The sequence below is a fragment of the Hemicordylus capensis genome, chromosome 5 (assembly GCF_027244095.1).
Source record: "Hemicordylus capensis ecotype Gifberg chromosome 5, rHemCap1.1.pri, whole genome shotgun sequence".
NCBI classification, from domain to species: domain Eukaryota; kingdom Metazoa; phylum Chordata; class Lepidosauria; order Squamata; family Cordylidae; genus Hemicordylus; species Hemicordylus capensis.
Window position 1 is genome coordinate 199153311 of NC_069661.1, and position 27305 is coordinate 199180615.

The 27305-nt window shown below is 41.6% G+C and overlaps 1 protein-coding gene and 1 long non-coding RNA gene across 2 annotated transcripts in view; one reads left to right on the plus strand and one right to left on the minus strand.

The window, feature by feature from the left end:
- SLC6A15 (solute carrier family 6 member 15) overlaps nt 1-27305 on the minus strand; it is a 33548-nt gene extending 6243 nt beyond the window's left edge. The window contains exons 1-7 of the mRNA XM_053256385.1: nt 27017-27305; nt 22073-22230; nt 20442-20568; nt 16653-16834; nt 12322-12432; nt 5209-5450; nt 4910-5099 (exon numbers count right to left, since the gene is read on the minus strand). Of these exons, the coding sequence (XP_053112360.1) occupies nt 4910-5099; nt 5209-5450; nt 12322-12432; nt 16653-16834; nt 20442-20568; nt 22073-22230; nt 27017-27305 (1299 nt within the window). The remainder of the gene's footprint in view (nt 1-4909; nt 5100-5208; nt 5451-12321; nt 12433-16652; nt 16835-20441; nt 20569-22072; nt 22231-27016) is intronic.
- LOC128327523 (uncharacterized) lies at nt 3202-27168 on the plus strand. Its single transcript, XR_008308654.1, has 4 exons — nt 3202-3317; nt 7173-10485; nt 15261-15366; nt 27037-27168. It is a non-coding gene; the product is annotated as an uncharacterized LOC128327523 (long non-coding RNA).

Sequence of the window (27305 nt, forward strand, 5' to 3'; positions counted from 1 at the left end):
CACAGCATAATCAAAATAGAACAAATATTGTTAGTAGTTAAATACTAATCACAGTGAGAAACAACAGAACTATAGGCTACATTTATAAATCCTGCACTGTAGAATGTTTCTGTTGATTTCTTCCAGTGATCCTACTTCAGAACAGCCATGGATTCATCAGTGAACTTATTCTTATTCAGGGCTGCATAATTCTGGCCCTCCTGCAGACGATGGACTGCAGTTCCCACCATACCTATTGGCCATTTGGCTGGGGATGATGGGACCTGTAGTTCAAAAAGAGTTCAAGGGATAAAGATGTGCAGCCCATTAGTGGATTTATCAGAGTAAAATAGCTACCTAAGCTTTGGGGAAAAAATCTAGGATACAAATTGATATGCATCTCTACATGTATGTATTGTCAAGCACCAATATGTCATTAGAAAATGCAGATCAGGCTGCTTCTTGCTGGTACATTAATGTTGCCATATTTCATAATGGCATATGCAAATGTATGTGTTCATGCTGGTCTATGACCTGCCACCTAATCCCTCCCCCCCACCCCACTCCAATAGGCCCTATTTAAAGAACTGAACTTGACCAAGGAGGGCAGCTCTCAATCTCCAGTGTTTTCAGCTGAGGGCTTTCAGAGGGGTATTTGGCTGGAGTCTGCCAAGTGTTACTTTTGGAGGCACTCTTGGGCCAAGCAGACTGAACAGCTGTGGGGAGGGCACGTGGGCACCAGTCTGTCACCACCTACTCAAACAATCAAAACAAAAAAGAACCCAGAAAAAAATGGAAAACAGCTAGAGAGGTCCTCGGCAGGCTAGGCACCAGACAGATGTCACAGCACACCGGCCTGCAAAAAAATAAAAATAAAAATTCTGTCCAGAGAGCAGCAGCAAAGAAAAAGAGCAGCTTGGGGCTATGAGGGGTAGAACAACACAGCAACCCAGTTCTTAAAGGCACTGGGGACTAACTAGCTACAAGTAATAAGTTTGTGGGTAGGGGGGGATCCAAAAGCAATAAGCTTGTGGTGGGGGGACCACACAAGGAAAAAAATTCAAAGGAGCACCCAGTTAAGTCACTGGGGCTGCTGACACTGTTATAAAATAATTAGAGAGGGGAAACAGAAAAACAGCACCCCAGTTATTAAAGCCACTGGGGGTGGGACTGGATACAAGCAAGAATAATAAAATAAAATTCCAAGCAGCACCCAGTTAAACCCACTGGTGCTGTGGGTACAATTTTTTTTAAAAGATGGGGGGGAAAGTAACGCAGTTGTTGATACTGCAAATTTAAAGGGAAAATAAATAAGAGACACAGATAAGCCCAGCAGGCTCTCTCTGTCTCTCTCTCCACTCGCTGGGGGTCAGGCAGGCAGGAAGGCCCAGACCACCACCACTGTTCTGCTCTCAGTGCTGCTGCAGTCTCTCTCTCTCTGATCCTTTTCTCCTGAGGCACAAAAAGTAATGGTTTTCATTGCCTCCAAGCATCCACTTATAAAATTTTTTGAAAGCCACTCCTTTGGGAAGGAGTTCCCCCTCCCTGCTCCCTCTCCCCAAAGAATGGGGGCACAGTTTCCCAAACCAAAACCTGATTTGAATGGCCAACAAGCCAATCAAGAAGCAAGGAGTTTTCAAGCCAATCGGAAGCCAGCAATTGAAAAACATGGAGACAAAATGGCACCTGTGATGTGAATCATACGAATCGATTTGTGATTAATTGGGACTGATTCAATTTGACCTCGAATCATCCCCTTCATTTAAGGGGTGATTCGATTCACGGTCCAATCTGCAAATCGCTCCCAATTAATCATGAATCGAATTGCACATCCCTACTGGTAACCTTATATAAGAATCCACCCTTAGTTTAATAGTTTATTGGTCCAGGAAAAAGTCATCAGGTGCTCCATGTCTTTTCTGCAAGGATTGTGTTGCTATAGATAGATAGATAGATAGATAGATAGATAGATAGATAGATAGATAGATAGATACTTTATTTATTAGCCACCCCATAACAAATTGTTCTCTGGGCGGCTTACAACATAACATCTTACTTTAGGTCAAGGTGAGTAGAGAAGTATAAAATTATCCTCCCATCTCACCCCAACAACATTGAAATAAATTACCATCTGGAATAAATGTAACAAAGCAATAGGGAAACTGATAAGCAAAGATGAGGACAGCTGCCTGGAGAGGGCTGGACCATAAGCCTTACTATTATAACTTGCCTTTTCAAAGCTTAGTATTGCCAAAGAGAAGACTATTAAGTATGGAGTGTTATTTCATATGTTACACTGTAACCCAGATGTTAAAATATGAGCAACTATGACGATGCATGAAGTGGCTTGCATCAACAGAACCACAGAGGCATCCTGTGCAAAGTAAGCAAAGCACGTTTATCCTGCTTGCCTGTGTGCTCAAGAATAAGCATAACCAGCAGCATGACTGGCTTTTGAAAATATATTTACATGTCTGTCTGTTCAGGTCCTCTGGGTATACAGTAGATGAAAAATTCAGACAGACAAATAATTCCAACCATAAAAAGGATAATACAAATTATTACAAACTGAAGGCAGAATGTTATAGTTGGCTATGGGATGACCTTAGGATGTGGTGCACATGCAAAGGCTTGCTCCTGCCGATCCCTCTCAGATCTATGGCCAATTCAGACATAATAACAAAATATAATTTGCCATTGTGTGCATGAGTCACAGTGAGCCTCAGGCTCAAACCCCTCTCTTTCCTCCCTCCTTCACCTGCAAGAGAAGGAGATGAAAAGCTTTCAGTGGTAGCTCTAGTTTTCTGTTTCATCCAAACTTGGGAAAGTATGAGTGGTATCCTAATAGCTTCTTCTACAAACATAAGATGCTCATTTGATACAGGGGAAGACAAATTCTGCTGATCCCTCTGCCCTCTGCAGACCCAGCATGTCCAAAACTCTGAGCCTGAACAAGCAGATTTTCAGGGAGCAGCAAAGGGAAGGATCGTTGAAAATTGCCCCTTCCTTTTGCCCAAATGGAATGTCTTCTCCACAAAGAAGATGTTTAGGGCCAGTTCAGACAACATATAGAACCATGTCTTCCCTCCCGCCGCTCTCCACTCTGAGTTCAGACTTACTGTAGTCTCGCTGACTGCAGTCAGTGAGACGGCAGAGAGGTGGGGGAGCTGACTGTGCGGGCTTCCTTCTTTCCTGAAGGACAGCCTGCGCAGCCAATAGGAGCCAGAGCAAGGGAGGAAGCCGGTTTGAGGAAAGTGTAATTACAATCCCTGGATCAGAAGTACCTCAGTCGCCACCAAAGCACAGTTTGTGGTGGAATAACTTAAAGAAAATTGAAGGTAACAAATTGAATAAGAGGAGGGAAACCACGAGTCCATTTTTTCTTTTAACTACAGTTCCCCAGTTTCAGACATCTGGCTAGCGAAACTGGAGATGAATAGGTTTTCAGTTTAATGTTTCATCTGAATCTGGCCTAAGAGTACAACCCTGTTATAACCATAGTTACTTAAACCAGGACAGCAAACAGTGTTTGATCCTGGCTTTCTATCCTGCTTTGTCAACTGTGGGTCAGTATGGATGATACATGCCCTGCCCATGCAATCAGAAACGAGAGGTGCCGAGAGTCTGCCCATTTTGACATCTTCCATGAATGTCCTAAACCCCTATTCCTCTATTTAGGGTCCATGTAGAGCTGCCATTCAAATGAATAGCTCTTCTGCATTATAAAGGGATGTATTGGAAGAACATGGAATGTTTGCAGATGTCATAACTGGTGTGCTCTTAGCACATCCCCTTCCTAACTGTGGTGGTTACTGGCATTACTGGTAAAATTCCCTGAGTTGACCTGCAGGTTCAGCACAAGACAATGCATCATGACATTGCACTAATGCAAGAACTGTTGTGTCTAATTCTGAACCTTTCTTTACTGGTGTAGTCAGGGCCAAACTACAAATTACATTAAATGCATATATTCTGATATATTCTGGTGGGTTTTTGTACTTGAATAGCAGGAGTGGGTTATCTGCTTGGGACTGTAATCATGTTGCAAGGGGGGTGAGTTTGCTCAACCTTTTACTGCCAGGTCATGGTCCTGATAAAAATTGTTCACTTGAAGCTGCTTTTAGCCCAGGAGGAAAGTGTTAATCAGAACTTGAAGCTTCCAAAGGAAATTTCCTTTCCAGGGCTAATGGGTATTTTGATTGATTGATTGATTGATTGATTGATTGATTGATTAAATGCCATCAGATCAGTGTCGACTCTTAGCAACCACATAGATTCTCTCCAGGATGATCTGTATTTAACTTGGCCTTTAAGGTGGTGCATTGATTGCAGTCATAATTGAGTCTATCCACCTTGCTGCTGGTTGTCTTCTTCTCTTTCCTTCAACTTTTCCCAGCATTATGGACTTCTCAAGGGAGCTGGGTCTTCGCATAACGTGTCCAAAATATGGTAGTTTGGGAATTTAGGGGGCATGATTTCCATTGGGATCACACATGGTTGGAAATATCCCTTTCCTGTGTTCTGTGAGCCAAATACTGATTGCCACCATCACAACTTAATTTTTTTAAAAAACCCAAATTACAGGGCCAAACTATGTGTTTAGCATAATATGTAGTCTGATCTTCAGTGGTTCATAAGACAAAGATGTTAATTGCCCTATTCATCATTTTATATCAATGCAAAGGGGGTGGGGGGTCTGCCATTATACAAGATCTGCAGATATGTGGTTCCTAAGATCTGGATGGATATGGAAGGAACACAAATGTGAGGAAATATATGGACTAGAACCGGAGGATTCAATCAGAAAAGCTCTGTGTAAGTGGGGGGGGGGGGGATCTAGGAATATTGCTTTGAAATAACTGAATGGTTATTAAAACTGCCACTCATTTGTGATCTTCTTTGTCTTCAAGGACTGAAATATCACTCTAACCTTGTTAAGTTCATCTTCAATTAGGCAGGGTTTTAGACCAAGAGGAAACTCTTCTTCATTTACTTTCTGGATGATACCGTAAACCAAATTATAATCATCTGCCGTGATACTCGATAAATTAATATGAGGAGGTATTAGAGTCTTGCTAAGATTGCCTGCATTTAGAAGGGTGACAATCTTTTCAGAATTTCTGTAAAACACAAGAAAATGCAAATACACACAATCAGTCCAGAGAATTAATAAGTAAATTCCTAAGCAAAATAAACTATAAAAATGGATAAATAAATGAATATTCATACTGGATAACGCATTTTTCATTTATGACATTTGCTTTGAAGCCCAGAACAGCAAACACCACCAAAGTTGCCAGCACAGAAGTGAAAAAATTGATGAAGGACACCAGAACCGCATCGAAATGGCAGTTGTTGTCTCTCTTGTTGTAGCTTGAAAAGGCAATGACTCCACCAAATCCAAGCCCTAAGGCAAAGAACACCTGAGTAGCAGCTTCTCTCCAGACCTTGGGCTCCAGCATTATTTCAAGCTGTTTGAAATTAGACACAATATATGTCAGCTACAAAATACAGCATTTCTCCTAAATGGAGAGGCAACAAACAACCTAGGAAGATAACCCACATTATCCTACATTCTAAACTAAAATGGCAATGTAGTGTTTAGTACAAAACTGAAGATGACATTCCCAGTTGGTTAATCTATTATGTATTGTCTTTTCATTTGTATAAACAGGCTGGTCAAAATACATCTCCAAAACACATTAATCTAAAACAGGCCTGCTCAATTTTGGCCCTCCTGCAGATGTTGGCCTACAACTCCCATAATCCCTGGCTATTGGCCACTCTAGCCAGGGATTATGAGAGTTGTAGTCCAAAAACAGCTGGGGGGCCAAAGTTGAGCAGGCCTGAACTAAAATCAGTGGCTTACATGATATGCAGTTGTAGGGGGCCGTAAGGCTTTGCCCTGGGGCTGATGGAATACCCAGAAGCAAGCCCTGCTGCTGTTCGGAAGCAGTGGTTTTGCAAGCAGCATTACTGCATTTATTCTAATAGTTGCAAATGGAGAAAACTGTAAACACTACTTGGGAAACTGCTGCTTCTGAATAGCGTCAGGGCTTGTATCTGAGTCCACAGCAGCCCTGGGATAGATACTTGTGGCTCCATATGACTGGTGCGTCATGTCAGTGACTATTTTGCTAATCTTTTCCTAAAAACATAATTATCACTTATTTTTGTTAACATGGCGTAACATTTAGAGTAATACTTCTGCAAATAGGAGAAATTCCCTCATGAAAGGAAGGAAATTTTTCATTAATTCCTCCTTCCTTTGGCTGCCCCTTGCAGCTCCCAAAAATCTGTTCCTGGGGGTTCTTCAACCCTCAGGTACATATTTTCAAGAGGGCTGCAAAGGGAAGTGGGACCTGACAAAAATCACCCCTTCCCCCTTGCATTTGCAGAAGTACTAGTCTGGCCCACAGTTTTCAAGTCAGATATGTTTTTGAAGCAGCAAACGTTATTTGATAAACTAGCAACAAAGCCATATAATTACTTGTAGTTTAATGTAGAAACAATCAGCACAGCAAGAGAACCACTGTAAACTACCATGTCGGGGGCGGGGGGAAATCCCTTTGAGTAAAATGATCAGAACTATTGGGCAGATGGGGGGGGAGGATTCCACAAAATACAAAACTGGTAACACTTGAACTCTGTGCAAATTAAATAATTTTGAGAGTGCCAAATTGTTCTTGTGTATCTGTCCGGCTGCTCCGCCCACCGACCTGACCTACCCAATAGAAGAAGGAAGAGAGGGTGGTTTGGGATAGATGGGCAGATGGTCAGCACAGTAGGAGGTCACTCCTGAGGAGCCCAAAGCAGGAGTGGGTGGCCGAACTGTAGCGGCAGTGCCAGGGAAGAAGGAGGTGTCCACAGATGACGTCACAAGAGTGGCGCCCCAGGATGGGACAGGGGTGGTGGGGAGGAGGGGGAGGAATGGGAAGGGGAAGGGCTGGGATGTGCAGCATGCAAAGCAGCCTTAAAAGAAGCTGGCCTGTGATATGAGAGAGAGAGAGAGAGAGAGAGAGAGAGAGAGAGAGAGAGAGAGAGAGAGAGAGAGAGAGCACTATTCCACTGACATCAGAGTGGAATAGTGGTAATCTATTTTGTAGCTCCTGGTGGTGAGGAAGCAGCCTATGGATGAATGCCCGAAAGAGGAAGCCCTTGGGTGCTGTAACTCTCTCTCTTTCTTTCTGTAGCTTAGCTGGGCTGACTGCCAACCCCGGCAGGAGAGGCAACTGACCCGCACAGCAGGAGAGTATATTTGTTTTTTGTTTTGTTTTTTAAAGACTTAATTAAAATAAACTGGGCGAACTAATGTTGAACTGATTATGTGAGATTTCCCCCCCATGAAGACTAATGAACCATTTATGACCACCCTATATAGCCAAGTAGAGAAGTGAAAAATGGAAGTTTTGGTATATTTTAGATGTCAGTAATACTATTATTTCGGTACATAAAGCCTACCAAAACAATGAATTACTTACATTTATTTATTTGCATAAATCATCAATATTTACATTTTCTTTAAGCATTTCTTCTTTCTATCAAAGCAAATGTTTTAGTTTTACTATAAGTAGATTGTAGATATTTGCTACTGTAAATATTGTATTTACTAGATTGTAAATAATCTAGCTTTTTCCAGAGCTAAAAAAGAGATTATTCTGTAAAAATGTACACTACTATAATTAGAAACATTTAGAAAGAAAGATGTCTTTATAGAAAGACTCTGTACAGTAAGTGCCATAGATACAAATCCACATACAGTCACAGCACTGTTTGCTCACTAGATGGGGCTAAATACACATGCTTCATTTTCTCTCCAATTCTGCCCACTGTTGAACTGGTTGTTATGCTTACTTACATCTACCCATTGCTTTGAAGCAATTATTCATGTTAAGGCAAATTTCTTCCTAACACATAATTGTTATTATTAATTAATTCCTATTGATTAATTAATTGCTATTGATTTCATGGGATTTATTTATCTGTGTACTTTGCATCAAGCCTTACAACTCCACCCACAATTCAAGTAAAAGCAAACACATAATTGTTCAATGAAGCTCACTGGATGACCTTGGACCAGTCACTAGCTCTCAGCCCAACATATCTCACCGGGCTGTGAGGATAAAATTACGGAGCAGGGAGCATGTATGCTGCTCTGAGCTCCTTGGAAGAGGAATGGGATAATATGTAATAAATGAACAAATAATGCCATAAATGGAAATAAATGGGAAGTGCAACAGCTGACCCTAAATATTCTGACACCATAGCCCTGTTCAACATTACCTGAATACAATACAGGGGAAATGGACATTTTTAAGATAGCCTCACCTATGCACTCCATAGACACACTGTCAGCTCTCTCTGGCTACAATGTTTGTCTGCAGAGCAAAACACTGGCCTTGGGAAGAGTTTCTTCCTGTGATCTGGAATGCTGGTCACCCAGAATTCCACATGAGAGTCAGGAACTCTTCCAGGGTACATCATTGCCTCTGCAGGCTTGAGTTGGAAGGGCATAGGACTAGCTGGGATGCTCTTGTTACACAGTACACAGTAGCCCACCCAATTCCCATGCCAATGCATTCCATGCCCATGGCTCTCACTGCATACCCATGTACAGTAACAGCAGCACATGACTTGTATAGGTACATGACTTGTATATTATTACCCATGGTGTTGCACCTCATCTTTCAAATACAATATCCAACATCCAGGTGAAATCACTCATGAGTGGTCACACTGAAATTCATCAGACAAATTAATCTATCAATTTCAATGGGACTACTCATGAGTAATTCAGTCTGGATGTCAGCCAGTGGCTTCAACCCCCAATTCAGTTCTCCTTGCATGAAGCCTCACTGATTTCAACAGCAATTAGCAAGTTAAGCAACACACAAGATGTGCAGTGATTCCCCCACCCCTGTGCTTTCTTTTCAATGAGGTGGGCCAGTTTTACAATAGATCACAAAAGTTATTATTAAAGCCACATCACTTAAAATACCTAAGAAGATTTATTTTCTGCATTACATGAGGAGTTTGTGTTCTCCGCATATAGTCATAATTGTTAAAGTATATTTTATTTTTCAAAATCTTATCACATTTTACAGCACAGCAGCCACTCTGTTTAATTCCCATGAGAACCTGGCCTCAAACTGTTGTGCTATCTCTAAATCTCAAAGTTCAGTCACAAAATTAGGGGTTTTTTTACACATTCAATCTACTCTGAGATAATTTCAAGAAAACTGTAGTTACAAATTATTTTAGGAGGCCCGTTTGGGATGAATATTCATCAAGGAGAGATAAGCTCCAGCTTAAAGCAAGAGATCCTTGTGAGAAGCAGCAAAGAAAGCCTCACAACTAGGCTCCTACCATTGCCAAAACATCTACCAAAAATGAGATGCAATGGTTGATGGAGCATCAAGGGAAATGCTCCTCTCGGAAGCATCGAATTGGCTTGGGTACCAGCGTTCAAGACAGCTTGATGGGACAGGGAGCGGCTCCCTTAAAAAGCAGGTAAGGAGCTCCTTACCTGCTTGTCCCATGCCTCACCACTTTTATGCCAGTGGCACCTGCTCTACAGATGGTCATGTGGGACTGTGGAGCTGTTTCCTGCGCCTTCCATATGGTGTTAGCACATACATGGCCAGCACACCATGCTGACCATTCAAATGGCTGGAGCACATGCCCACGATGCCTGGAGGATGCAGGGGAAAGAGCTACAGCCCTGTGTGACCATTTGGAGAGTGAGCGCCACTGGCAGAAAAGCAATGGGGTGGGGACTAGCAGGTATGGAGCTCCTTACCTGCTTTTTAAGGGACCTGCTCCCCACCCTTATTCACATCCCTACAAGGAAGGAAATGAACAGTCATAGCAGGGAGCAAGAACAGTCGTGGCAGGGGATATTTTGTCCCTCCAAATATCATTACTGTTCTGGAAACACAAAAGGCTTACCTAAGATCAACTGTGGGCACATCTAAATTCAGTGTTGCACTAGATTTGAAGGGAGTGTTGAAAATATTCTGATATACTGCCACGGGTGCTCATTTACAGAGGGATTAACAATATCTCAGTAAAGTCCAACTGCTGTATTAAACTTCCCGTGTGACTTTTCCTAAATCTCTTAATCATTCTCATTCTCAGGCTTAGTTTTTCATCATTAAAATATGAGTAATACTTCCAGTCTTCTACCATGTAGTTGCCTTTAGGCAAGGGAGTGTCTTTTAACAAGGATTTGTACCTGCTTTATACCAATGATCTTGACCAAGGACTTGTGAAATTTCCACAATGAGAATTAGAAAATAGTGACTAAAGCCAGCCATTTCACCATGTCAGCAAGCCTTCTAACATTCTGATAGTCAGATTATATTATATTTCACTTATTATCTTTACCACACATTGCTCTTCTGTCTGATGTTTTCAGATGGGACATGTTCTATTTTCTGTCTGATGCTTTCAGATAAATCTACTTGCTTTGTTACAGGAGAGGGAACAAAACATTTGTACATGCAGGTGGGTATGTGTGTACATGGAACAGTGGGGTGATTCTCACAATCACTGAGAGTGCGTGGGTGGGGAAGGCTCCAAAAAGCTTACCTTCCTCACAGATGTTCAAGGGTTTGGTGGTAGGAGCATGCTCTACGCTTCCACACAAGCAGTCCTGCTCCATGAAGCATGGAGCAGGGCGGAGGGATCCGGGGCCAGCACTCACTCCCTTAACCTCATCTAACAGCTGGGGTAAACCCTAGGGCTAGGTGGCACTGCCCCACTGGGATTGGGCACAATCCCAGCAGTTCTCGCACACAGCCTATCCCAGGCTGCGCCTTCCTAGTCCCTAGCCTGGGTTAGGCTGTGCAAGAGAACAGCCTCTGTGTATTCTAGCCACATGTGGCTTCCAGACTTTGGACCTGCAGACTTTTCACCTACTTTTCAATAAAGTATATGATTCCTAAGGTGTATGTACGAAGAAGAAAACATTCTTGGTTGCATGTACTGGAGCAATCTTGGATTCCTTTAGCCATTGTGGCTGGGAATGATGGGAGTTGTAGTCCAACAACATTTGGGGACCCAAAGTTGGGAATAGTGGACCATAACAGAAGCTTGACTTTCCCCTATACTGAAGTCCACAAGATTATTCCTTAAGTGGATATCAGCATGTTAACTCAGTTTCATAAATAGTCCAACATAGCTTCATGTTAACACAACCTTGCCCAACATTATTTCCCGTTTCCCCCCATGATGTAGCTAGGATCACAGGGAGGCCTTGGAGAGAGAGGAGTGAAAAAGAACAACAGTAGGCAAGGCAGCATGGTAGCTACCGAGGAGAGTGAGATTGTGTTTGGCAATGGCTGCTAGGGAAAGGAAAAGATGGAGGAGAGTGTTGGGAGAAGCACAGCATGGAGCTAGTGACTATGATTTACGGCACATGTCATTCACCACTTTTGATGTGCACCTCTTAGAATATTTGGCCACTCCTAGTAATGAGAGCAGTAAGACAGTAGCGACCCGTCCAAATGAGCTGGAGCGGTGGGAAATGAGCCACAGCTGTTCCAGTAGTGGAAACCACTTCCCTGCTCCCTTTTCGCCCCACCCCAGCGACAACTGAGCCATGCAGGCTAGTCATTCGTCTGGTCGGGGGATTTCCCTCTCCTACCAGATGGCCGCTCAGCCTGCACAGCTCAATTACAGCCAGGGCAGGACCAGAAGGGAGCGAGAGAGCAGCTACCAGTACCCAGGAAGCTGCAGCTTGTTTCTGCAACTCCAATTTGTTATGACCGGCCGCTCCTGCAGTAATGGCAGAGACAAATGGTTTTGACTGCCATATAACATGGAAACATATTCAAGATCACTTAATGTGGATTCGTTATTCCATTGCAACCTCAAACTATTCTATTTTATTTACAAATTAATTACAAAAACTATTCTATTTATTTTATTGGCTGGTGAGTGGTAGATGCATATATTTATGGAGGAAGTTGGTATTCTGATCTACAGTAGGCTCCCTTCAATACACACACACACAAAGACAGACATCATGGTATGATCCCGTGCCCCCGGGAGTATGTGTGAAATAAGCAGCCATGTTGACAGTCACGACTGTATGGAAAACAGCCTAGTCCCTATGGGCTAAGGTTTTGCTGTAAAAGTGTAAAAAAGTTGAGCATTATTTAATGGAACTGGAATTATTTTGCCTAGCAGATACACACTAAGTAAGTGGATTTCTTTGAGGTGGTTACAATATACTCTGATTCTGAAATGAGAGGACCCTGTCTTTTATTATTCAAACTATTCAGGCATAACAGTACATCAAAGACAAGCAAACATCATCAGTGAAAACCAATTACATACCTTAGGAGTAAACATGTGGCGTATACCATCTAGTGAACCATTTAGGAGCAGCCCTCTGATTAGAAAGCATATAAGTACCACATAAGGGAAAACAGAGCTAAAATACATGATCTGAAAAATATGAAAAATAAAAATACATGAGTGCCCACCATCTACTACAATCTGACCACTTCTATGATCTTCTCAGAAGCCAAAAATAATCTCAGATTCCCAAAGCCCAACTGCCAATGAGCCAGTTCTGTGTGGGCTTGTGTTGCTGTAAAGATCAACAATTTTAGTGTTATGATTTGCAGATTCATGCCTTTTGTTTTTAAAAAAAGAATCTTTTGGCAAAAGATTCATTTCCTTTAATAATGAACACACTATCTCACCAAGAACCATAGCTATGCTGCTATGTAGAAAGGGGATGCCACATGATAGATATGAGAGACCACTATCATATTGATCTGGCATCATATTCTCATAATGTTTCTGAGAACCACATTACCTGAGATTAGCAGATATATTGTTTGCTCCTCTTTGGAATCCAATCTTATAATCCTGCTCAGTTGCTAGCTAAGGGAGAAATTCCCTGTGATCTATTCTATTAGCATAGCAGTGTAACTAGAGTTATGCTTTGCAAATTGGGATTTAGCATCAGGAATTTGCTCCTTGTCCTCTCACCTGCCCGCTCTAGAGAAATTTCACCCCTCCTGCCCCACTCAGAGTTAACCAGGATTTCATGTTAGACATGCATCAATGCAAACCAGGGTTAACACCAACCCTGGTTCCTGCATACAATTGATATTGAAATGTGGTTTGAACTGGATTTAGAAGCGTTATGAGGAAACCTGATTTTACTATGGCTTACAGCAGAGCTTGACAACTGCCAGGTACTAGGGAGCACCTACAAATAACTATGGCATCTAGACTAGTTTATTCAGAGGCAGAGTTAATTATCTTTAATTGTTGCGGGCAGCCCTGTTAATTGTAAAGGGGGTAAAAAGAAGCCCATTTATCACTCCCATCCTCAATGTCAGTCATCAAGTCCAGTAATTTTGTAAATAATTGTCTGGCTCCCAAATCTTTTGGCTGGCTCCTAGATCCAAAGAAAAAATTGTCACAGCCTTGCTTATGGCAGTGTATATGTAAAGTTCAACCACGACTAACAAAAGGAAGGAAAATTGTTCCTAAGTGAGAGGAGGAGTGCACATTCCCAAGACTGGCTTACAGGAGCTTTTGCTTCTAAGGTCAACATATTCTTTGTCTTTAAACTCAGCTTTAGGGATGTGCATGAGCCAGTTTGGAACCTCCTCTGGGGATCGCCAAAATGGTTCCAGCGCCAGTGTTCAAACCAAGTTGACAGGGCAGGGAGCAGTTCCCTTAAAAAACAAGTAAGGAGCTCCTTACCTGCTCATCTCCATTCCACTGCTTTTCCACCAGCAGCACCCACTCTCCAAATGGCTGCTCAACCATTTGGAGAGCAGGCGCTGCCGGCGGAAAAGCACCAGGGTGGGGATGAGCAGGTAAGGAGCTGTATTAAGGGAACTGCTCCTCACCCCGCCGGCAGGTGCACAGTCGGCTCATGGACATCTCTACTCAGCTTTGCTTTTACAAGCAGGGAGTTTTAAAGTCTGGAGTTCTTACAAGTTTGAAAAAGTATTACTGGATATTATTAGAATCACCAGCTGGTAGGAAGACATTAAAGGGTAGTGACATATTGAGTTTCGAGCCTTCTCTGTGCATTTTTCAAACAAGGAAACTAACTCCCCACCAGATTTGGCTACATCTACAATAAGATTTTGACTAGTGTGCTACCATGATCACTTGAACAAGCTCAACATCTTGGAAGATGAAAGTCAGGACACATTTGTGTAAAGCTACCAGAAATAAATGGCACAATCCATGAGCAACTCACCCTTCACAAGTCCCACTGAAATAAAGCTTGCAAAAGAGATGTTCCCAGTGGATTGTGCTTATCTGAAGCAGCATATGAAGCACCTTCTTTGTTGGCCATAGATTTTATTATACCACATTCCAGTATGACTCAGTCCTCTTGCCCCAAGGGGAGGAGGTCACAATAAGAGTTCCCATGTGAGTATCTGTGCTCGTTTTCAGTGTATGATTCTGGGAACACTTGTTTGATCCACATGCCAGGACCACTTGCGGATGAAAAGAATAAAAACAGGGCAGAGGGTACACAATTTCTCCTAACCTGGAACATGTCACTGCAAAGATCCATGAAAGGAATGTGAAGTATTTGCACATCCTAAAAGAGTGCTTCCCCCCTCCACAATTACAATAGAAACCAAAATGCCACTCTCACACTTTCAGAATACTGCTTCAGAGACCAAACCAGCCATTGACAGATCTAGTGTAGTCTGTGTGTTCACAGGGCAGTGTACAGATTAAAATACTGTCTCCAATCAAATCTGATTCAAGAAGTTCTTCCAATACAAATGGCAGGCCAGAGCAAATCAGTCCAATGCATTGTATTGGGAAAATGCATCGCCCCTTAGAAAATAAAGGGAAAACAACAAAATGCAGTGTGTGTGTGGGGAGCGGGGGTGTAAGACAAAATAGGATAAAACTTCAAGGGAAGGTGGAACCTTGAAAGGATTGATGGTGGATTTATCAAGCATGATATTCTAGTTTCATGTAGAGGAGCCACATCTCCTTTCACAGCTCGGCTTTACTGGGATGCTTGGATCCTTGTTTTAATTGGGACTGTAAAACAAGGACTGAAACAAGGATGTTCTGAAGACTTTGTCCCGCAAAATGCAGGTTGATATATGCTAGGGTTTCCAAGAAGGCGGTGCATCCCAACCCCCATGCCCTTTCACATTTCTGCTTTGTTTGGATGCTTTGCTTCTGTGAATCTTTTAAGAGTCACTAGTAAAAGGGAAGGGTTTAGCCTGAGTCAGAGTCTAATATATTATTCCTATGTCCCTCCTCCAAAGTACTGTGATTGGAAAAGAGACGCAGATTAACCAACTGCAGCATGCTTTCAGCAGTTGCAAACCTGAGAAGACATTCAAGCAACAGCAAATTACAGATGTCAATCAGGTAACTCCTTTCCTTCCTCCTCTGCATTTTCTATAGAAGGAACGTCACCAGACGAAAAAACGATATAAGCTTTGGAACAAAACAAGGGGGTGAGGCTGGGACCAGCCCATCCTTCAATGAAGCCTAATAAGATACAGAAAATACCAGCCAGTATCATATCATGTGGGCTTGCTCTTAAGGCATTTGCACTGGGAACGATATCATGAAAAAACCATATGATAGGGGCTGTATCAAATCAGAAACAATCATTGTTCCAATTCAATACACAGCCCTGTCTATTAGCAAAAGAAAGGGGAGGTTAGGACAGGAAGGGACCTCATTTGGGGCAGGGGGAATATTCTGTTACTAACCACTCAGTTGCCATATAAGTATTTCCATTGGGTGAAATTATCCTCAAATGTTTAGTTTCATCCCAGATAAACTAGGATGGCATGAAAAGTCCCTGAGAACTGTGCTATTACTCAAATATTCTTTGTGTATAAATACTGCTGGTGTTTCTGCTTCTCTTGACTGTCTCTTTCCTGCTGTGTTGTGCCCTGTGTTCCTGCCTCCAATGAATTCCAAGGGCTGTGTTGCTCCATTCTCTTAACCCTCATCTCCACTACAATGGCTTTCTTCAGATAGAGCCATGACACCTGCCTCATCCCTCCTGTGTGTCAGCTCCCCTGTGCTCTCATCTAGCATTAGTGCTGGCCTTTCATGTCCCAGGCTTGTCATGTGCATTCTACCACTTGCAGAGCGACTTAAAGACTACAGCCCAGCATATGGGTTGCTTTTGAGTCTCTCCTCCAGTACTGACAATCTGAACACCTGGCTTTGGCACTTGGTAGGACAACTTGATTTCTTCACAGAAACAGTCTAGATTCAGAAAGGGGAAACAATATGGAGAGAGGAACAGAGCGGGGAGCGGGAGGGGGAGAGAGCACCAACTGGCAATTCCCATTATTTTCTGTGGTTTTTAAAAATTATGTGCATGTATAAACATTACAGTAAAATTGAGTCGTAATTATCAGTACTATCATGGCAAATGAAAACAAAGAAAGTTCTCATACCGCAACACTCCCTCTCTCATTTTATCCAAGGATGATTTCTGTACTTAATAGACTACAATTTTAATGTTTATGTACCAACATTTTTCAACTTGAGATAACAAAAAGGTGTAGTGAGTCATAGCTTCTAGCCTGCCTATGCAGACTTTATGAGATAATAGGCAAAGGGGTGTGATGAGTAACAATTCAGGTGGCAAGTGTGAAGAAGATCTGCACAAATAAAAAGGAAATACTCACTTTGCCTGAAGACTGGATACCTTTAATCATTGCTAGGCACACCATAACCCAGGCAGCTAGCAAGCAGACAGTCATTTTCCAATTTAGTCCTCCACTCTCTGAGATAGAGCTGGAAATATTGAGTGCTTCTCTGTACCAGTAATAGGTTGTAGCGGAGCTTTTTTCACACTCTGGTTCCACAACTGACAATTTTTTAAAAAGAGAGACAATCAGAAGTAGTCACTGCATCCTATACAGAAAGCAGCAGCAACTGTTCTACAAAACATTCAGAGTAGCCCTAACCCAGTTCCTATAGGTTATAATTATGGTACAGGTGGACCTCTCTATATGTGGTTCTGCTAATCGTGGTTTTGTGTATTCGTGGTCCACAAAATGGCACCCTACCTCATTATCCAAAGGGTTACCTCATTTATTCAAAAGTGTTAAAATTCGCATATCCATGGTTCCTAGAAGGCTGGAAAAGACCGCGGAGGTCATTTCCTGCTGCCATTTTGTCTGAAGAAGCCATTTTGTGGCTCATTTCATCAGAAGGATTGGGAAAAATTTAAAAAATCCATGATCTTTTGGGACTTTGTGGGGGCATTGTTGGATGCCAGGAGACCCACAAAGCATGGTCGGGCACTTTATTTGGCCCATTTTAGCATTTTCAGATGATTATCCAGCAATTTTTGGAAGTCTGGGGACCTAACCCCCATGATTCCATAGATTTCAATTATTCATTATCTGTAGTTTCACTACCCGGAGTAATCTGGGGAATGGAACCCCTGCTGATAATGAGGTCCACTTGTACTGTCAGCTAAGGCTTATCTTCATATACTTATTCATGATCCCAGGAAACAGTGGGGGTTTTCTCCCCAAAATGTACTGTATATTGCACAGTTGCAAGTGGTACTGCATCACTTATTAAAATTACCAGTTAGAAGATACTCATATACATAGGAGGTTCCATCATCTTTAGGAGTTACGTATAAGAGGGATTTAAACAAGTGCAGCTTGTAATATAGAAATGAGGAAAGCTGTACCTGCCAAAATACCCACTTCTACACAGCTCTTAAAGGTCCAGGAGTCATGTTCTCCAGTCCATCTCTTCTCTTTACTATGGGGACTTGGGTCATGCCAAAGAAAAAGGCATTAGTTCTCCAAGAAGATAAATCTCTTTTTTTGTATTCTCACAGCTACAGGCCTAACACAGCGTCTCTTCTGGAATTTGCATGAATCAGCATTATATTTGCTGATGTGATGAAGAAAACCATGTTAAATTAAATGGCTACTTTGTCAGAAATGCTGATAGGACTTTAGTAATAAGGGTCACTGCTTACCTTTGAGATTTTGTTCTTGAAACAAGCATAGCCTTTCTTGTGATTGAAATTGTAACAGGGAAAGAAGTTTTGTGCCAATTTGTTAGACACTGGTGTACTTTAAGATGAGCAATGCATACACCTTGGTTTTGATCCTCACAGGACTAATTCTATTTATGTGTCAGATTTGGTTGTTTGAGTCATGGAACCGTAAATAATCTACTGTGAATGATATGTTGAGCTTTCCACTAATGTGCAGTCCAGCTCTGTGCATATCTGCTCAGGAGTAAGAGACATCAACAGAAATATTCTGGAAGAAGTGGCTTGAGGATTGTACCCAAAGATTTGATGCAGCTAAATTTAAGAAAATGTGGACTCTGCCACTGATGTAAATAGAAAGTGGAGTACAGCCAAAAATTCTAATCCTCTTCCTGAACCTGTATGTTTTCTCCAAGGAAATTATTTAAATATGAAAAGTCTGTTATTTTACAGTAAAAAGAATCTGATGTACTTGGATAGCTTGAGTTTTGCAATACAACAAAACTAACAAGTATCTTGTAAAAAGGTTTGTGCAATACATTAAGGTTGTCCTGAGGAAAATGATATTATTAGAAATGCAATTAACATTTCTTTTTCTTCTTATTTAAAGATCAAAGCATGTGGTCACCATGAGATAATGAAAGCCTAGAGACAGATTGCATTTTATTGTGCTTCATGATATGCCAAAATGGGATTGTTTCATTATGAATGATTGCCTAATTCTTGTTGATTTATGATTCAGACATAATATAGTCTGATTATTCACAGGTATTTCACCGAGCCTCTTGGGCTTTCTGTTGCTTATCATGTTGAGGAAAACAATATGAATATAACAAGGAAATCATTAGTAGAAAATTTAATCTGCATGTTATTTGCAGACAACTATGTCTTCAGCACAAATGCTGATAGAGCAACAGGAAGTGCTTGGCATATAACATGGAAAAGTTTCCAAACTAGCACCTTCCCATTTCAGGCAAACTGACACAGATGCTACTATTAAAATTTGGGAAGTAAATTTAGAATGTAACTTTTTATTTTGCCTCCAGATATACTTTAAAGACAACGTGATTCAATTAGCCTGTTTCTACTTAGAGCATTTTGGACTTGTGAACACTTTGATCCTAGTTTTGAGAACCCTGCATGCAGTGTTCCAAAATAGCCTTGCATTTGCAGTCTATTTAGAGACTTTCCTGAAGAGATGCCACCCATGCCTTCCCCTGTACTGCACTGTAAAGTTTTACTATCTGGTTGGCTGAATGAGGGTGAGTGGTAAATCTTGATGTGGCACATGGTTGGGGAGTAATTTGGGGGGATCATTTAGATGTCCTTTTGTGCGTAAATTCTCCCCACACACAACTCTAAGTCAGGTCCAGAATATCTTTCCCTTGGTTTCTGTCTAGAGTGGTAGCTGGTGGGATTCTCCATGAGAAGTCACCCAAAGGCCACACTTTGGAGTCATGTAAAAAGAGTCCATCATGATTGTTTCAAAAATGCCATGTTTAACTCAAAATCTGCTCCAGTGAATGGGGCCTTACTAGTAGTCTGTCTCTTACACTCTACTTCTGTTTCCTCCTGTAGCATCATCAAGAGAGCCAGCGTGGTGTAGTGGTTAGAGTGCTGGACTAGGACTGGGGAGACCCGAGTTCTAATCCCCATTCAGCCATGAAACTAGCTGGGTGACTCTGGGCCAGTCACTTCTCTCTCCGCCTAACCTACTTCACAGGGTTGTTGTGAAAGAGAAACTCAAGTATGTAGTACACCGCTCTGGGTTCCCTGGAGGAAGAGCGGGATATAAATGTAATCATCATCATCATCATCATCATCTTGCCAAAAGTCCAAAAGGCGTCAATTTTTTAAAAATAAAATGTCCTACAACAAGAAAATACTAAATCTAATAAACTGGGAAAAGAAACATTATGGAATTTCCACTTCTAATCTATATCAGATTTTGAAGGGGTAGTTTTGGGGTTCTTTTTAAATGTTCAGTGTCAGTTACTTTGGGTACTAACCTAAATAAATAAGATAAATAAAAGCCAGCATGGTGTAGTGGTTAGAGTTCTGGACTAGGACTGGGGAGACCCGAGTTCAAATCCCCATTCAGCCATGATACTTGCTGGATGCCTCTGGGCCAGTCACTTCTCTCTCAGCCTAACCTACTTCACAGAGTTGTTGGAAGGAAAAACTTAAGCATTTAGTACACCACTCTGGGCTCCTTGGAGGAAGAGTGGATATAAATGTAAAAATAAATAATAACAAAACAACAACAACAACAACAGTAGTAATATAAAACTATTGTTTGCAGGGAAAAAATCAGAAATTATATCATAATTCTAAATGTAACTACTAAATTACTCAACCCAAACTACATGAAGTCATCACAAATTCAGCTCAGTGGATTATGGACCAGACTCTAATTAATCTGTAATGAAACATTAATATAGCCAACACTTACAAGTATGAGAAGAATTTTTTACCAAAGGACATTGGTCCCATGGTAATGGGTGCTGGAAGGACTGAGAAAAGTAAAACAAACTCCATCCAATGATGACATTGTAGTAGAGAGCCACAAAAAAGCACACCTGTCAGGGGGAAAACAAAATATTTTAAAAATATTTTAGTTTAGTTTAGTTTAAAATGTTTTAGTGACTGCATGGACTAGTGTGGTGTAGTGGTTAGCATGTTGGATTAGAATTGTGGAGAGCTCGGTCCAAATCCATGCTTAGCCACAGAGCTAACTTATTGACTGTAAATGAGTCATTCTCTCTTAGACTAACTACCTCACAGGACTCTTGTGAAGATGAAAGCAGGGGGAGGGGGGAATCATGCTAGGATGAAAAATGTAATACATGAATAATAAAAGAATGGTTTAATCCCATGATCTGATGTGGTTGGAAATATTGGCTTCTTGACTGTTCTGGTAAAGGAGTTATATGACTGCCAATACATAAATGAAAATACTTTGGGTATGAGTGCCAGTCTTAAATTTGTAAGACCTTGATTGACAAACTACAAAATTTATCCAGCAGATTATAGGTGAACATATAAGAATTCCAAGGCAAAGTGCTTGCACAGGGACTAGTGATGTGCACAAACTGGTTCAGCACCTCCTTAGGGAAGCACCGAACTGGCTCAGGCGCCCACAGCCAAACCAGTTCAGGGGGCGGGGAGCTGTTTCCTTAAAAAGCAGGTAAGCAGGTCTTTACCTGCTCCTGTGCCACCCCGCCACTTTTCCTGGCGTGGCACTTGCTCAACAAAAGGCCAAACACAACTGCGGCACTGCTCCCTGCAGCCTGAAAGCATCAACATGTGTGTTTCAACACCACATGGTGGCCATGCATGTGAAGCACGGGCTGCAGGGAGCAGTGTCGCAGCTGCACACAGCCTTTTGTAGAGCAAGCACCATGCTGGAAAAGTGGTGGGGCTCTTCAGGAGCAGGTAAGGACCTGCTTACCTGCTTTTTACAAGGAACCACTTCCCGCTCTGCCTATGGCTGCCCAAGCACCTTCAGGCTCGCTCTGTTAACCTCATTTGAAGGGAGGGTGGTTTGGGCGGACTAGCCGCCTTGGGAGCACCGGGCTCACCTGAAGACCCGGTGGTTCCCAAGACCACTGGAAAGCGGGCTAAGCTACCTTAACCAGCTTTCCAGTGATTGTGGGAATAGCTTCATTGTCCTTTAAACTGTATTCTCATATTTTTATAACTGTACACCACTTCATGTAGTTTTAGACAGAAAAGTAATATACAAATATACTTAATGAAATAAATTTAAAAATGCACTTTAAAAGAGTGAGCAGCATCTGTATTTGGTCCTTATTCTTTTTTAAAGTGCTAGTTCCTAGTTCCTCAACCTTGATTTAAGTGACATACATGTATGTAGGGTAACTATTTCACAATTATGCAGCATTTATGCAGATTTTCTTGTTCTTTCTGGTGTTAGGTACCACTTAAAAGTTAGGCACTCAGCAAGTTACAAACTGATCCTACAGAAAATTTGAGTTTTGGGGGGGAGGGTTTAATGAAAAGCAGACTAAAAGCTCCAATTACATTTTAAGGTTTGAGAAACAGTAATAAGCAATTACTTACTACACAGCTTGCAAATCCAATTCCACCAAGTTTGGGACTGATATAATTCCACACTCCAATGCTTCCATGACGGATTCTTTGACCCACTGAAAGCTCCAGGAAAAAAAGTGGAATCCCTATGACCAGCAGCAGAATTAAATACGGCACAAGATAAGCTCCTGTCAAAGCAAGAAGATGTTAAGGAACCATTAGGAAAGAGAACAATCTTTAGCTGTAGAAATACCTGCCATGGTGGAGTCTGGAGATACCACTCAACCAATGGATACATGCAGCAAAACTTGCCAGTAGCAAGGTTTCAAAATCAAGGATCACTTTGGGAGCTACATTAAGACTCCAAACTGCTGAAAAAGATCAAGTCAATAGTAGGAAGGTTCTGAGCACAAATGTACAACAGCGAAAATGGATGAGATAGAACACTTATGGGAAAGCCATCCAACTTCTGCACTTTTTTAAATTTCAAGGTTTTTTCCTCCCAAAGATTCAGCATTCATATCTGGTGAACACCCATAGAGTTTTGAAATATTGCAAAACTAAACATCTTAATAACATCTTAAATCACTTGAATGCCTATGCATATTAATTATTTTATTTATTTATTTATTTATTTATTTATTCATTCATTTCATTTCATTTCATTTCTAAACCGCCTCATCCAGAGGCTCTGGGCGGTGTACATCAACTTTTAAAAAGACATTAAAACACACAATTAAAAACACAGTGCTAAAAACAATATAAAAATTCAAAAACAATTTAAAACAATTTAAAACCAATTAGAATACTTTTAAAAACCAACAACACTTGACAAGCCTTGGAAGGCCAGGCCAAACAAATAAGTTTTTAGGGCTCTCTTACAGGCCAACAGCGTGACTTTAACACAACTCTTGCCAAAGAATACTTAACAGTACTGAGTGTGTGCACATACACATGTACACACGTGTGTATTAAATAGCTTAAAGAGAAGTAGTGATTTAATGTATGTCTTAAGCCCTGTTTATGCTACTACTGCCAGAACAGTTATATGTTCTCCAATATTTTAAATCTATTGTTATAAGTGGCTCACATACAGATTAATGTCATACTTGTTAAGGTGTATTCAGACCATGCAAGAAGGGAGGAGCAATTTTTGCTAATTCCTCTTTTCCTTTGCCCCTGATTCCCACCAAAATATGTGGTACTGAAGAACCTTCAGGGATATATTATTTGCAAGGGGGAGCATTGAGGATAGCAGAGAAGAGGACAGGTGAACATGGTGGTCCTTCTCCCTTGCGCCACAACCTAATTGTGCAATGTTAGTTTGTATGTGAACCATGATGTTTTCCTTTTACTGAATTAGCTGGATTTTTTAAACTATTTTTTTCCACTTTGTGGCCCCATTTTATTCTTTGTCTAAAAGATATCCTAATAAGATGAACTATAATTTTAAAAAATAAATAAATAAGATATGCAATATTAAAGAAGACCAAGTCAGATACCATAATCCTTGCTTAAAATCACTGCATGATATCTATTTAACTATAAGTTATTTAATAGCATTTATACTGCTTTTCAGTCTCTTTTCACCTAAAGCATTCAGTTGTTCACTAATGGCCATATAGAGCACTCCATCAAATATTATGGAAAAAGAAGCTCAGCTATAAGTGGCTTTTCACAAACTATTATTTTGCAGGCATCTCCATGGGTGTGTGCAGGGTGATAGTAATGCAACTACATCACTGAGTATTTAAAATTGTACAATACAATGCAATATACAAGTAATGATAAAAGCTTAACTGATCAGCTCTTTGCAGAAAATATCATTTCCCATGAGAGGATATGTAGTACAGTCCTGATAGCTCACAACTTAGAACACATAGAAACATTTTATTCTGGGATTACTTGCCCATATTGGGTGATTTCTAGATCAACGTTCCAAGGATACGTCAGGAATTGCATCCTTGCAAGAAGATATTGCTCTTAAGTCAGACAGTGTCCCTACATAGGAACATAGGAAGCTGCCTTTGGTCCATTGGTCCATCTAGATCAGTATTTGGCTTTGTTTCACTGCCTTTGGTCCATTGCCCATCTAGCTCAGTATTGTCTTCACAGACTGGCAGCAGCTTCTCCAGGGTTGTAGGCAGGAGTCTCTCCCAGCCCTATCTTGGAGATGCCAGGGAGGGAATTTTGGACCTTCTGCATGCAAGCATGCAGATGCTCTTCCCAGAGCTGCCCCATCCCCTGAGGGGAATATCTAACAGTGCTCACACCTGTCTCCCATTCAAATGCGAACCGGGGTGGACCTTACTTAGCAAAGGGGACAATTAATGCTTGCTACCACAAGACCAGCTCTAATCCCAGCATGCTGCTTCCTGAACAGCAGCATGCATGTGGGAGAAAGGCGAGCAATTTTCACTTGTCTCCTTTTCCTCTGTAAGTGCTCTTTGCCTTCCATGAATGTGTCCCTCTGGGCTGTGTGACTTTCGGGGACATATTTCTGGAAGTCAAAGCGCACTTACAGAAGCAGGGGAGATCAACAAACATCACTCCCCCCTCATCCCTTGTGAACATGCTCTACTGGTGGCGCAGTGGTAAAACTGCCACCCTGTAACCAGAAGGTTACAAGTTCGATCCTGACCAGGGGCTCAAGGTTGACTCAGCCTTCCATCCTTCCGAGGTCGGTAAAATGAGTACCCAGAATGTTGGGGGCAATATGCTAAATCATTGTAAACCGCTTAGAGAGCTTCGGCTATAGAGCGGTATATAAATGTAAGTGCTATTGCTATTGCTATTGCTCGGGAAGAATCTGCCTGCAAGGATGCAGCTTCCTCTGAATGCTACTCTGGATGTCAGCTATAGTTCCTAATACAGAGATAGGATTTTTCTGATATTTACACTGCATGCAAAGCAACAATCTGTAAATATTCCAGTCTGCAACAATGATGAGAAGATTCAGTAATGATGGGAAATCCAATAACTGTAAAGAGCAACAGGAAGCTATACAAGGCCTGTTTTGCAACTACTAAAAGCATAATTATGAGTAATTTTTAAGTCCTAGAGAATGCTCATTTTTAAATAATACTGACAAAGAAAATAAATATTAAATCAATGATAAGGCATTTAGAAATGCACTTTTGGAAAAAAAAATTGTGCAACCTTTAGCCCAAACCCCACCCAAACCTACCATCATGCACTCTCACACACTCTCTCTAACTCCAGAAACTGATTCTGGATTGGAAACCATCCCAAGGTCTATGCACAAGAGCAGCAAAACCCAGGCTAGGGCAGGCTAGCCTGGGTTTAGCTACCCGCGTGCACCATCAGGATTAAGCCAATCCTGGTGCTGCCCTTATGGGTAGTCCGACTTCTAACCTCAGCCTTTAGCCAAGGTTAAGGGTGCGAGGGCAACCTTAAGCATGGCAGTGGGATCATGTGTGTGACGGGCGCCTAGAGCGCCCATCTCACAGGGTCATCCCACAATGTACTGTACTTGTGTGCACTTCCAGGATTGAGCCTGATCCCAGTGCTGCCCTTGTGGGTAGTCTAACTCTTAACCCCGGTCTTTAGCCAGGGTTAAGTGTGCGAGCACACTCTTAACCCTGGCACCATGGTCATGTGTATGCTCGAGCACACACAGAGACTGGCACCTAGAGCACCCATCTCACAGGAGATGGTGCTTGTTACATGGTGCATTGTGGGATATCCGGAGGCCAGGATGCATAGTCCCAGTCTCCAGGGATCGACGCTCCTTGGAGCAGTGTGGATTGTCTGGGAGTGCAAGCCACAGTCCCAGCAGCATGTGCACACTCGTCTAGGGGAAGGTGAGTTGGACCCTTTCTTTCCCCCCATCCGCCTGCCTGCCCTCACACATGTTCATTTGAATAGCCTTCCAGTCTTCACTGCCCCACCCTGGTTTAAGCAGTGTGTGGATTTAGCACCAAGCACAACATATCCATAATGGCAAGCCATGCCCCGCCTCTAAAATCAGAGATGTAATCCTACACAGACATGAAAGCAAGTGATTTTTTTTTTCTGAGCCAATTATTTTATGGCTGGGTTTGCAGTCTTCCAGAAAGCAGCCTACTTTCTGTCTCTCACTTCTGGTGCTGGTTGGTAGCAGCTGCTGCATGCAAATAAGCTCTTTGGTCTTCATCCAACATGAATGGTAGGGAGACATTTTAAGCTGTTCATGTTTCAAATGATAAATTTGTGAGCTCCAGAACAAATGCACTTGGTTTAGTCAACTTGCAAGTAAGACTGACATCTGATTAATCATTTGGCTTTTAACCAATAAATGGATTAATATTGATTAATTTACTATATTTATTTAAGATAACATCTTCTTCATTATGAGCCCCACCACTCATTGAGATCATCTGGAGAGGTCCGTCTCCAGTTGCCGCCAGCTCAGCTAGTGGCCACACAGGGATGGGCCTTCTCGGTTGCTGCTCTGAGACTGTGGAATGTGCTTCCTACTGAAATATGATCCTTCCCATCTGACAATTTTTTAAAAGCATTTGAAAACCCACCTCTTCACCCAAGCTTTTTCAGCTTTTTAAATTTTCAGGTTTTAATCTGTAGTTGATTTTTAAATTGTTTAAAGTTTTTTGTATATGTCTTTAACTTGTTTTATGTTATTGTTAATCACCCAGAGACAAAAGTTTGGGGTGGTGTACAAATTTGATAGATAGATAAATAAATAAATATTTAGCATCTTAACATCCTCTTTGGGGGTCTTAAAAAGCAGAATATGTCTTAACAGGGCAAAACAGATAGATCTGCAGTAGCCTAAAAAACTAACAAACCACTGAATAAACCTTTTTTTGAAATGGAATTTAAAGGAAAACTGTTGGGATGCTTTCATAATCTTAGAGACAATCATGAAGACCATTGGAGCAAGAATAAGAGAATAATACAATAGGGGCCAAGAGAGGGGAGCATATGTCAGGTTGAATAAATAAAGAACCTTACCTCCACCATTTTTTTGACAGAGATATGGAAATCGCCACACATTCCCCAAACCTACAGAAAATCCAACTTGTGCCAGAATATACTGAAGCTTGCTGTTCCAGGCTGGTCTCTCATCTTCTACATCAGACCCTTCTTCCACATCTACATCTTTGTCCTCTGGATCACTAACTGACAGCTCACTCTTCTTGAAAGCATCTTCGACAGAATCCTCATTTGATAGGAGATCTTTAACTGACTCAATGACATCATCATCTATTTCTCTTTTTACCACCTTGCTGTTCTTAGGCAT